The sequence below is a fragment of the Macrosteles quadrilineatus genome, unplaced genomic scaffold (assembly GCF_028750875.1).
Source record: "Macrosteles quadrilineatus isolate MER2022 unplaced genomic scaffold, UCM_ALF_1.0 Scaffold_5__1_contigs__length_97177068, whole genome shotgun sequence".
Taxonomy (NCBI): domain Eukaryota; kingdom Metazoa; phylum Arthropoda; class Insecta; order Hemiptera; family Cicadellidae; genus Macrosteles; species Macrosteles quadrilineatus.
This window is the reverse complement of record NW_026542598.1, coordinates 13,190,243-13,204,009: the sequence shown is the minus strand read 5'-3', so window position 1 is coordinate 13,204,009 and position 13,767 is coordinate 13,190,243. Positions and strand designations below refer to the sequence as shown.

Sequence of the window (13,767 nt, the reverse complement as noted above, 5' to 3'; positions counted from 1 at the left end):
GTGTATGGGTAGTTTTTAAAAATCGGTCATGGAAAAAATGTTATTAAGACATTAATACAAATCCTATGACCAAATCCCTAATACAAATCCCATGTCCGAAACCCAATTACTCTCCATAAAACTAACATTTAATATACTTCGGTAATTAATTTATCAGGTACAACAATACACAAGCAAAATATTTAATTGGTAATATTTAGCCTACATCTTCTATGGCTAAAGAGAAATCTCTGAAATACACTTTTAAGGGAAAGTGGTTTACCTCTCAAACCTTCGTGGATAAACCAAGAATCGAACCCATCCTTACCTCATCGATGTCTGAAAAGATTGGGCCAACCACAATATTAGCAAACCGCAAATGTGCTACATAAACCTACAGTTGGTCGGAAATTAACTAAACGTGTTTAAAGTAAACTTTCAGTGTAAATGTTGCCAATATAAAGGTGGCAATGATTCAACTAAACAATTGACTAATAAAAATGACAAAGAAGCGATTACAAGCGAAACGGTCCGCCATACGATGACTAAGCTATTGTGTTGGTTAGGCATTGAATTGGAGAACACGCATACATAATGATGCGTTTCCAGTGTATGAAAACAAACTAAAAAGTCTAAAAGACCGCCGACTTGTTTGGATGAATCGCACAAAGTCCAGGACAATCTAGTCTCAAATTTTCAAAACCAATCATAACAGTCCTTGATTTAGTGTTGGACTTTGTGCCAAAGTTTTGTTTGACATGAGACAGTTTTAGCGTCAAATGTGAAGATTTTGAGAAAAAAAGGATTGAGGAAAATGGAATATCAAAGTGATTGAAAACGGCAAACAGAGACTGAAAATGAAGAGCGCCTACGGTGAATAAATCGAGGATGAAATGAAATGTCGGTAAACTGCTAAAGAAACAACATACTGTACTGGGATTCGCCCGGCCAAGGGCCCGGTCCCGTGCCGACCGGAATGAAAAGTCTACTGTAGCCTACGATATTTGTTGTCTGAAATTAACACAGAATATGGTACACATTTTAATGTAACATTTTGTCGAGTCATGTAAGCTACGCGTGATCCCCGAATGTAAAGAGATAAACTGAGATCACGACAGAACAAACCGTTCGTCACGATGTACTCACAGTGGCACGTTTATAACGTTAGTACAACTGTCTTGAGCGCAAGTTGCAATTCTTCTATCTTACCGCAAAACAAAATTTACACCTATTTGATGATTATAGAATATATATTTTTCATCACTCCAGATAAAAGTAGCCATTTTTTATGGCTGCTGATGTCAAATAGGTTATCGTATTCACCCGAAACAGTTGCACACCCTGAAGCAACAACTGTAAAATATCGTTCTCTGAGCGTGATTTTACAGTGATTAGCCGATTGTTATACTCCAACAGCACGTTTTAGCATAAATAAATATAATCTTATTGGTATTTTTAAAACAATAAAACTCAAAGAAATTCAGTTAAGCTTTAACTTGGCAACTTAAAAGTCCTGAGGAGTTTAGATAATTTCAAGACAATAATAATGTAATAGTAAATACTTACAGTAACTAATGGTAATTATTATAGTACAAATCATATAATTGGATTTGGATACAGAAACTAGACCAGTAAACGCCGAAACACTGTGTTCACCGTATATAAACTATATAAACATACCTTACAAATTACTTATAACTATACAATAGAATACGACGGTGGTAAGTTTAATCTACTGGCATACTATCATAGTAATGGTATGCACTGGATATATATCAACAAGGGGGTTGGGGGTGGTTCTCCATTACATTTACAGTCAGTTACTTTCAACATTATTCAGCGAGCTGCACGCGACGTTACCTTTACCTACCTTCAGCGTGTCAACAATAACACGCTATCAATCAACCCCATGCTAATACTGCACACACTATAACACGTGATGAATGTCAGGCCGGTGTTTATATGGCACATAAGTACACTAGATATCCAAATGGTAGGCAAGTTGTTTCGTCACGTCTACAAGTAATTTGGAAAGCTGCTAAAAAGATTTTAAACATGTAAAAGTTGAAATTTAAGATGCAGTTTTCTTTCAAAAAGTGATTAAACTCGAGATTTGTTATAGCTTTGTCTTAAATCACATTGTTTTACAATTCAAACTTATACTACAACTGTAATATATAACCGCTGCTCTCCTTATTTTCTTTGAAAACGTTTAAATTGTTCTAAATATTGTTGAAACTAACTAGTTGTTACCCACGGGCTCCATAAGTATTAATAAAACTATTGATTGGTAAGTTAAGCTGAAAGTACCTGGGGACCGAGCTTTGCTCGGGGGAAACCATGGCCCCACTCTGCGATGCCAGCCTACTACTTCCTTCACAGTAACAAACAAATAATCACACCTGATTTTAATAAGGTAATAAATTGAAAAAAATAGCAAACAAATAAGTACAGCTGAGGTATTTTTAACATTAGGTTTATGGAACGTTCCCTTTAGAAAGGAATTACGACAATTACGACCTTAAAGGGCAATTTAAGAAATAATGGATAGTTTTGAGCAAGGTTTCTCGTCATGACGAACATTTTAAGTATATGGTTTATGGTGGTGTGATTTGTAGTTTTCGCAAAAGTTCATGGGTACTTTGGAATTTATATATGGATTTGTACTATATGAAACCGTCCCTGTTGATGGACCAAAACTACTGATACACACGCGAATCAAATGGTTACGAAAGTAACTGTATAGTTACAGCGGAAACTTTGATTGTCACTACTTTGTTCCTATATTTAAAATACAAACATTTAAAACCAGGGGGCTCAAACATATCAAGCAATTTTATTTCCAGTTATTCAGTGAAAAGTCAAATTAATGTGACAATGATTCATAAAATGCATCACTGAATTAATTTTACAATACAGGTTAATAATTGTGGTGGGCGTCTAGCTATATCAATAAGGTAGGCTTATTAATAAGTAGGATCAGGTTCCATATAGATAGGATGTCTAGTTCATATGTATTCAAAGTCAATGGCCATTTAATTTATGATCACGAGAAAAAAATCAAATGCTTGTATTGAACATGGTGATTATAATAAACATGATGGTCCACTCAAAATGCACTATATTCTGTAATCACGTCTGTTGATAAGCAGAATTACTCAACTCACGTTTCCATCATAAATAGACTATTATCATTGATCATAACCATCAACCACAAAACCAAACTCCTATTATTGTTCGGCTGAAATCATACTATCATAAATAACACTGTTTATATAAATAATGTTTTATCGTGTGTAATCGATGATTGAAAAGCTTGAAAATTAATAGGATATGAAAGGGACACCATATACAATTTCAAAAATCCATATCATTGTGTATAAACCACAGTAAGTTAACAATTTAAAATTGAAAATTGACGTAGTTACAATAATATTCAGTATAAATCAGTGGCGTTAAGATTAATATTTTGGTTTATATAAGCCATATATTTAAATAACAATTTGATAACTTTTGCGGTGTCACATCGAAGTAAAACTATTGAAACTAACAATGATGATAAAAAAATTCGTTTTGACCTAATTTAAATATTTTTATCATTGAAACGATAGTCGCATATTTGAAAAACCTACATATGGGGACAAATTATATTATCCTCGAAGTAAATTCAATTAGGTTTTTGCGGCAACATAACCTAATCACTAGTCACTAGACACCAAATACATCAAACTACAAAATGTCCAAAAGTGAAACATTTTACAACAAACAATAAATCTAAAGCATTAAAAGACAAAAAAATAACATTATGAACTGCACATTCGGAACCACGAACCTACATCTAACATACATCAACAATGACAAGTGGCTTACCTTGATCCCTATACGAGCCAACGTGGACGAGCGTCTGGAAAAACTCATTCTTGTTCCTTGGGGAAGTTCCTAGAGCGGTGAAGTAGCGGAAGGCAGTCATATGGAGTCTGCAACTGAAGGTGGAGCGTGCCTCTGCGAACACACACGCGGCATGTCAGAGCGGCTACAGAATGATACTGATGAGTGATAACTGATAAGCCGGTGGGGGAGGGGGGGGGGGGTACTGTACATGCGTGTGTGTGCGTGATACTCACCTTCGAGTATCGCACGTCACCGTGGTCTTATCACATGTCTCGAGGGTTAAACCATGAGTTAAGGGTAAGCGCAAAAGACTCAGTAAAAGTAGATTATTGTCGTGGAAAATGAATTGTAGCCTATCGATTATAAATTATTTTTATATTTTTTCAAATTAGTTTAGCTATTTAAATGAGTCCCCTCCTTTGCCATTTGATTGATTTCGGGATTTATCCTTGCTGATAATCAATTTGTTAGTACTGTATCACTGCAGTAAAAAGAATAAGAAAACTCTTTGCTTGAGTTTACAAAGTATCTTGGTGTCCGTGCTTAGGGCGACCAAGTTCTATGAACCTTTAAAATAAATCGCAGATTGTTACACAATGACTATGATTTCTCGACTTTTGATTACTTTCCATCTGCGAATGTGAAAATATTTGTATGTTACCTTCTCTATAGCCTACACAACTTTTATATTCATTAAAACAGATTAAGGTTATGTTATGTTACATGTTAGGTTAGAACTCAATTTCCAAATACATTTACTTTTTATTTAAAATATATTGAACTTATCAGAAAGATGAAAAAAATTCCAAAATAGAAAAATTTAGGATAAAACAATAAACTGAACATCTTAAAGATAACTTCGTATTGATGGGGATCAATACGAAGTTATCTTTGATGTTCAGTTTATTGTTTGGAAATATAGCATAATCGTATATCTATACAGTACTTATTTAATACGCAAGCAGGTTTTTTGTGACAATTACTCCTCCGAAACTACTGAACCGATTTACATGTTTTTGGTGTCATTGGAAAGAGCGTAACGTGAAGTTGTGCAGGAAACTTTCTGTTTAGGGAAATAATTAGAGAGTGAGGCCCTGGGACCCTTTTAAGTTCATGGTATTTCTCCATAAGATTAATATGGAAAACAAACATTGTTATGAAACTCCAGATGTTGTCAGAAATTAAAGTAGGGGGGTATGATTCTTGGTCGGTATAGTGAGTAGTGGCAGTTCGTGGTCAGTACAATGAGTAGGGGTAGTTTGTGGTCAGTACAGTGAGTAGGGGTAGTTTGTGATCAAAAGGCCTACAGTGAGTAATGGCAGTTCATGGTCGGTACAGTGAGTAGGGGTAGTTCGTTGTCAGTAGATTGAGTAATGGTAGTTTATGATAAGTATTAGATGTGGGGGTCTGTTATGTTATGATCAGAATGGGGCAGGTATTGTTTCTGATTACCAATTTTAGGTTAAAATAAATATAGCCTATAATAGCATATTTTTTAAAAAAGAAAATTGATTTTAAACATAATCCTAGTTTTGAGTTCAGAAACAAGAACTCACTAAAACTTAAGCCACATTACTCTTTTTAACTTTTATTTTTTTCCCTATTAGGCCACTAAAGTAAAATGTTACTAGGCCTACATGTCTGGGTCATTGTTTAATATCTGGTTTTATGGTAAGGTTTTGTCTAATTCAAATAATTTCTTAAAATGCAGTGAAAGGAAACCTTTCCAGCTAGCTGATAACAATAATATTGAGACAAGGATACCACCATCACCATGGGTGATACCCGAACATCAAAGCAACCTGACAGGTTGGAAAGTGACTTGAACGACAAAATGTAATTTGTACTCGCATTCCACTAGGCCAACTAGCATGCAAGTAGATTTGTGGTTTACACTTATTCGAGGTGGAATGCGAGCTGTACTCGTTTGCAAACTCAAATTAATGTAAACACGCAATTATTATGCTGATTCTAGGCAAGAAAATTGTTTAACACTTCAGAGTTTAAGATAATCAAAAGTTTTAACTTAATCAGCGGATTCAAAGAAATGTAATTTGGGGAGGGAGATAAACATGTAACATTGTAAGCAGTCACTGGTCTTAGTCAGTAACAAAGCTACACAAGCATCACACTTCACTCTTCATTCATACTTCAACTATATTTGGGTTAAAATACGCATATAAAAATGTCCCCACCTTAAATGAATATGAATAATTATATGAGTACAAACTTTTCTACTGTATATGCAATGATTATCACTGATAACAACACACTAGATGTTGGATAAGACATTACAAGTGCTTGTATCACAAAGACTAATGGTTTGACTTGTAACAGTTCGACACAATGTTAAAAGACAATCATGCCTCGTTAACTGTGTAACTTCGTTATACAATGTAATCATACGCATGTTGGAAAATTTAACCAAGCTACACTTAATGAGGAATCACCTTGTGACCTCAGAAGCAGTAAAGAAGGCGAGTTTGTTAAAATTTCGAATAAATTACATTACACCTGATGTTTTTATAGCTAATTGATATATCCTAATGTTTATATAAGCTGGTCTTTGTTAAATAGCTACACAAGGTTTCATATCATCCATGTCTGAAGTCTGACACATATATAATTTAATTACATCAGGATAACCCTTTAAACTCCAACCAAAGGCCAATACTTTTGGAAGACATGAGTAACAATTTAAAACATTCACTAAAGCTGGATTTTCCTAAACGCGGAAGCAGTTTTAGGATCGTCCAGTGGCAGTCCGCTCTGCTTCTGGGAAAATAGTAGGCCTACCATTAAATATTACAGTAGTCGCAGTTAGCCTGGGCACGCGGACCCTTATGTACTAACCGTCCCCCACGCCAAAGCCATGAAGACAGCACTGAGGCGCTGAATAATCCCAGAGAGCCGTGTGGGCCAGATGTTTTTGGAAATGAGCAATAAACACTACGCTCTACACCCCCCGCCTTGGCCCGGCCGCGAGCCCAGACTAGCTGTGACTACTGAACCTAAGATAAAAGGAGAGCTGCCTCCGCTCTCCCTCTCCCTAGGAAAAACCAGCTTTATGTACATTAATGCCAATAAAGTTAGTATATGACATTGCCTCTCTAAACAGGGAACTTAACCTTAGGTCAAAATTTCAAATCACACACACCTGCAACGTAGTCCACCAAGTTTGAACCTGTCTGCGACAGAGCTCAGTGGGTAAGCCACACTGAAAATTAATGGTCTATGGCTCAGGTGGAACCTAGTAGGATGAGTAGATTTAGATGTTTCGCACCTTTGATCAGGCAGCATGCAATTTATCTACTGTATGTCCCATATGTCTAGACCTATTTTATGGAAAATTTTATTTTTTCAGTACCGGTAGAGTAAAAAAAAATGAATATTTTTTTAACCGCCTTTTTTTATATTTATATTACAAGTCAGTATTAAGTCATCAGATATATTACAACAAATCATTGGTATGAGTTGCGAATGATTTGACTTGAGCTGGCTTGAGTCCATGTTTAACTCGGACTCAAAAATCACTAATTTTCTGAGCCAGGTGATGGTCGAGTTATCCAGACTGTCGGGTTATCGAGTGCCGAGTTGCCGAGTTTGCGGGACTATACTGTACCGAGACTTGGGTTTCCTAAGGATTGGAAATAAGAGGTGATATTCACCATGTTTGTCCCTGTCTTCACACAATTCATGCACCCCGACACTTCTCCTACTGATCAAAAACTGCCACCTAAAGGTATTTTCCTCAAGACTAATACAAGTCGTCTTTGACAGAGCCTTATTAAGACCATCTACAGCATACAATGTGCTAGGTAGGCCTACGCTACACTGTCTGTGTGTTTCTATGCTAAGATATGCCCAAACTCGGAAACAATGAATATTCCTATATCTTTATGATAATAGTCTACAAATTACCTAGCTTCCTTCTTTAGACAGTAGGATTTCAATAGCAAGTAAAAGTGTCAGGACTTGATATTGGACAAGAAGGCGCAACAATCCAACAGATGGAACACTGAGCCAAATATCGACAGAGAGTTTTCATTTGTCTAGTTATTTTTAGCTTTAAATGCAATTTGGTGTTGCACTACCTAATTATAGAATACAGTCTGTAAGTTTATCTACAATCTCTAAAATGACAGAAAGATCCATCCACATAATTAATAGGGGGTTACGAATGTCTCAATCACAGCAGGCTATCACTTGAGCCTTTTCTTTTTCACCTGATAAAACTAGGAAATTGAAAGTTAACTAATATTTGTGTACCGGTACTAAGAATTCTCAAATCATAACCATCACCACAATAATGTTTTCATACTACCAGTACCGCTATGTCACTTTCTAGATCACAGACCTGTTCTTTTGTGTTATATCCACATGTCCGACAGGTAATGGCCAATATTTTTAGAAAGTTACTCAAATACCGTAGGTGATTTGTACCTTTAAGAGGTTGGCCTAGACTATTCGGTTTGGGTTTGACCTAGTAATATAGTATTTGTGAATTATTTTTGTGGAAGTTGTGTCTCTTTCATTGAATTTTAACAAAAACCATCACTACTAATAGGTGGACAGAATTAAAGGTAGATTAGCATTGTTTTATTGTTAAGTGTGAGGGGTGTTTAGATTAAATGTCCCGTGACAAATTGAGGAACTAAAGAAGATAACTTAACTTAGCTAACTTACCAAATTTTAATTTGTAAGTCTAACAGAAATATTATAGAAAATTTTCTTTTTAAGGGAGTAAACCTTCAAGTTAGGATCTTTATGAGATAATTTATGAGTGACTAGGTACTAAGTATCCATTAACAAGCTTCCTACAGGCAAATCTATAATTATTAACTCAATTGATTTAGGCCTAGCCTTGCAAAAACAGACCTTTCTTCCTTTGTCCGAGTTAAAACCGAGAACCCCCTTGATGTGTAATTTAGTTAAAATGTATATCACAATAAGTTATTATTATGTATAATCATCAATGTATTTTGAACCACAACACAAACATAAGTACCTAACTTAACCTCACTTGATAATCATTCAGTTAATTTCAACACGTTCAAGCAACACAATTTACATCATCAATTAAATACTTTTGCTGGTTTTTAGACCTCCTGTTACAAATTACTTGTACTTCCCTATCCAGACGACTAAGAAAACATTTAAGAAGAGTATTTCAAGGTAGGACAACTTAAGACTTAAACAAACTTATGTGTTTGGTGAGTAACTTACCAATGCATGGAAAGCGCTTTCATTATACAACAGTTAGAACACAACAGATTCGTTTGAATTATTCACTCAAATAATATCAGCAAAAATTCCAATAGGTTGGCAAAATGCAGTGCACTTTCAGCAAGGAAAGCTGCTGAGTAATGACAAAGACAAACCGTAACCACTTCAGCGAATTGTTTACCGTTTTCGTACAAGAACACGAGTTTGTAATGACAGTTAGTTTACAGTTTAGTTTAGGTTATGGCGCTGTCTTCTTTTTCTTCTCACTAGTAGAACCAGCTGACGCAGATTGCAGTATAGTGGCAAATTTTAAAAGCATTTTTACATAAACTATTAAAGTTTGATCATTGATTAAAACTACTTAATGTAGTATATATATATTTATCATTTTTGTTGATCAGCCGAAGAAAGAATTTAAAGTTTATCCCACCTCCACCCAGTTCATCTAAAGAGCGTATTTTGTTTACTATTTATATCTTGTAATTTAACTAAATTTAAAACTACTTTAACCAAATACAACTTCCTTATAAAAATCCATTGCTTTACTTGTCCTATGTTATTACTGTGTAGCAAAAAGATAAAACAAGAATAAATAAATGTACCCTACAATGAGAATATATTTTGTAGTCTGCACTAACGCTCAATGTGAAGTTCAACCAATCAATCAACACATATGAAAACAGGCTTCTGATAATACACCGTCGGGTGAAAAGTCAACTTGTACTATTCGAAGTCAATACGACTATTAATAGAAACAATATTTCGTCGACACTAGCGTTTGGTGTCACTACACATGAACTAGACGCAATAACTTGGATAACCCAGCTTCAAAGTTAACAATGGCATGAAATGAGAAGTCTACGGTGGCAGATCCAGAGGGGGGGGGGGGCGAATGGGGCGACCACCCCCCCCTCGGTCATGTATATATATATATAAAGTAGAACCTTGATAAGAAGACCCTTATGGGGATTAATCAAATATGACTTGTTATCAAGGTTGACTCCTTATAGAGGTTTGAAATATGTAACATATGCATAAGGGCAATATAAAATTATGGGTATTTGAAAATGACACTTGTGTTATCAAGGGCCACTTGTTTTTGAGGGTCTTCTTTTCAAGGTTCCACTGTAAATATATATTTTATTTATTTATTTACTGCATGTAATACAGTAGTGCATTCACATTGCGTAAAATAATTGTTTACAGTAACTTTGGACAAATAAATGGTATAAAGCTGCCATTTTGGAGACATAGTTTAAACTAATTTTTCGGGGGGTACCCCCGAACCCCTAGGACCCCGGTTAGCCCCCCCCCCCTTGTGACTGTTCTAGAAGTCTACTTGTATTGGTTAGTCTATGATGGCACCTAGATAAAACAGTTGGTTAGTCTATGATAAAACATATTCTCTTATATTAGTTGATTTCTCATCCTTATAGAACAGCGAAGCCTATTTTATTTATAGTTCTATCCGTTGCGCTGTTAGAGGTCGTGTTTTGTTTGCAAAGTTTGTTTCATGTTATTTAAGTCATTTGAAGCCTCTTTTAACCAAATTAATCATAAACAATAACTCATCCCCTAGTTATACAACCAAACAGCAAAGAACAAATCATGAGGGGAAACTGAAATAATAGAATCAAAATTTCTTCGACACTAGCGATCAGTGTCAATTGTTATGAACTAGACACGAAGACTGAGCTTTAAGATTTACAATGGGATGAGAAGTCTACTCTTGTTGGTTAGTCTATGATGGTACTATAGTAAACGCACTAAAGTTATCATTTTTTTACAAACGAACCCGCGGAGTTTGATACTATGGTTAACTCCTTGTAAAATAAAGTTATTCATTTAACAACGTTATAATAATAATCTGTTTAAGGGTTCTTATCATTCTATATCCACTGTATTTATTTCAATTTTCTTAGTGGCCCTTCATTAGTGATTAATGGTTTAACATGTTCGTGGATTTAACTTAATACCCCCTGTCCTATTGGTACTGAATTGTCTCTGTCCAAATCTTTATTGTTAGGTTTGTGTAAAATGTAACTAGAAGATATTCCATTATAGTCGCTTATACGTCATTTTGGCGAATTTCCCATATAGGAAATAGGCAATTACCTGAATGTTCCCATTGTAATAATTTAGTACGCTGACGGGTTGTTGATGCATTTAATGGTTATGGAGAAAATATAAAAAAAACTGTAAATTCAAAATCCCCACGTTATCTTTAAGTATTAAATTTGAATTGTACCATTTGCAAAATAATTAATGCTCTTGAAATGACACAAGAGAGGATTAAGAATTGCCTTAAAATGTATCTACACAAAGCAGTCTTTGATATAATTAAGCTGTACCTATAAACAATTGCACTGTTTATTTGAACTGGATTAATTAGATGGACGGTTGAGGGTAATTTCAGAATACATATTACAGGATCTATATATTTAATACACAGTTGTAAGTCTGTTTTCTCAGTGACTACTGGACTGATCTACAAGATTTATGTGTCAAATTAATTGAAATAATGCGTAGCCTAGCTATTGCCGAATTTCCTTTGAATTTACATTTTTCTAAGGGCTACGACCTACAGCCCTTCAAAGGTCGAGTCAGTACAATTCTTAATGATGAACTAGCTGTGTGCCCGTTCTACGCACGGGGATCTTATAAGTAGTCAGTTGAAACCTTATTACCTATATAAAGAACAGCAGTTGGTTTGCATATTTTCGGATGTGCTGGCAAAACTATTATATATTATATAAACCTAATGTAATGACATATCAAGAAAAAGCAAAACTTATACAGTAAGACATCAGTTAAATTGAATACTACTGTAATAAATAAGGTGCAACACTAACAATAACTAATTTGTAAATAGTGATGTGTTGTTACCTACGTAAAAATTATTATTGTTGATACCACCGGTTCTAAGGAAAAAACCAGCACCAAAAACCAACGTTTACAGTTAAGAACTAGTACATCCGACCAATTAAATGAGTTAAACCAAAAATTTACTTAAAGTTCCGAGGCTATTGATCTCTCTTGGTTTTGGATTTTCTGACAAAAAGTTATGACAACCTATTCGACGCCCCTACTTAGGAAATCGAATAAAAATGTAAAAAAAATCACACAATGTTGTGTTTTTTTAACGTTTTTAATTTGATTTCCTAAGTAGGTAGGCCATGTATCGTAGAGAAAAGTACCGGTATCAAGGATCGTCGTCGAATAGGTTGTCATGAATAATTGGGTAGGCCTACTTACCCAAGATACAGTCAATGGGCTTATTGGCTGTATGGTCCACCGATTGCAGCACATAGCGGTGAGTAGAAACCGAAAGTGACACATTGGAAAAGCGAGTTTAGCATCATCCGTAAACCGGCAAACCTCTGTTATAATCACCCACTGCAGTTATGATTTTTCACACTTCACATTTTTGCGGGTAATTATATCGACCTCCGGACCTCACGCGAAATTAAAAAATTTGTTTTCCAAAATGTTCGAAATTTCACGCTGATTTCAAAAATGATTGTCGTTTTTTTCGGAAACGTCCCGTTTTCCCGGAAAATGGGAAAAACGGGAAAAATATTTTTTTGCTCAAAACCTATGTTGTGGGTACTCAGATTGTGCGGAATTTCCTCCTGAACAAGAATATGTAAATTGTATTACGATCGGACCACTATTAAGTAAAATATCACCGAAAAACGGGAAAACGGGGAAATTTTTCTTTGCTCAAAACCCATGTTGTAGGTACTACTGAACAAGAATATGTAGTTTTTATTACTATCGCTTTTAAATAAAACATCACCGGACAGGTTACCTAACCTAACATAACCTAACTTAGGGTTAGATTAGGTTAGGTTAGGTTAGGATAGGTTAGTTTAGGTAAGGTTAGGTTAAGTTAGGTTAGGTTAGGTTAGGTTAGGTTGAGTTTCGTTAGGTTAGGTTAGATTAAGTTTGGTTAGGTTAGGTTAAGTTAGGTTAGGTTAGTATAGTTTAGGTTAGGTTAAGTTAAGTTAGGTTAGGTTGGTTTAGGTTAGTTTGAGTTTCGTTAGGTTAGGTAAGGTTAAGTTTGGTTGGGTTAGTTTGGTTAGGTTAGGTTAGTTTAGGTTAGTTTACTTACAATACTCATGTTATTGATAAATTTACCTAACCTAACCTAAGTTCCTAAGTTAGGTTAGGTTAAGTTAGGTTACACTAAACTAACCTAACCTAACCAAACTTAACCTAACAAAAATTAACCTAACCTAACCGAAACTAACCTAACCTAACCAAACTTAACCTAACCTAACGAAACTCAACCTAACCTAAACCAACTTAACTTAACCTAACTTAACTTAACCTAACCTAACCTAACTTAACCTAACCTAACCTAAACTAAACTAACCTAACCTAACCTAACCTAACTTAACCTAACCTAACGAAACTCAACCTAACCTAAACCAACCTAACCTAACCAAACTTAACCTAACCTAACCTAACGAAACTCAACCTAACCTAACCTAACTTAACCTAACCTAACCTAAACTAACCTATCCTAACCTAACCTAATCTAATCTAACCCTAAGTTAGGTTATGTTAGGTTAGGTAACTTGTCCGGTGATGTTTTACTTAAAAGCGATAGTAATAAAAACTACATATTCTTGTTCAGTAGTACCTACAACAAAACAACATGGGTTT

The 13,767-nt window shown here is 35.1% G+C and overlaps 1 protein-coding gene across 2 annotated transcripts in view; it reads right to left on the bottom strand.

Annotated features, from left to right (window-relative positions):
- LOC128996028 (band 3 anion transport protein) overlaps positions 1 to 9,228 on the bottom strand; it is a 75,544-nt gene extending 66,316 nt beyond the window's left edge. For both annotated transcript variants that reach the window (XM_054421146.1, XM_054421147.1), the window contains exons 1-2: positions 9,097 to 9,228; positions 3,850 to 3,981 (exon numbers count right to left, since the gene is read on the bottom strand). In XM_054421146.1, the coding sequence (XP_054277121.1) occupies positions 3,850 to 3,897 (48 nt within the window). In that variant the 5' untranslated portion in view covers positions 3,898 to 3,981; positions 9,097 to 9,228. The remainder of the gene's footprint in view (positions 1 to 3,849; positions 3,982 to 9,096) is intronic.
- Positions 9,229 to 13,767: the final 4,539 nt, after the last annotated feature.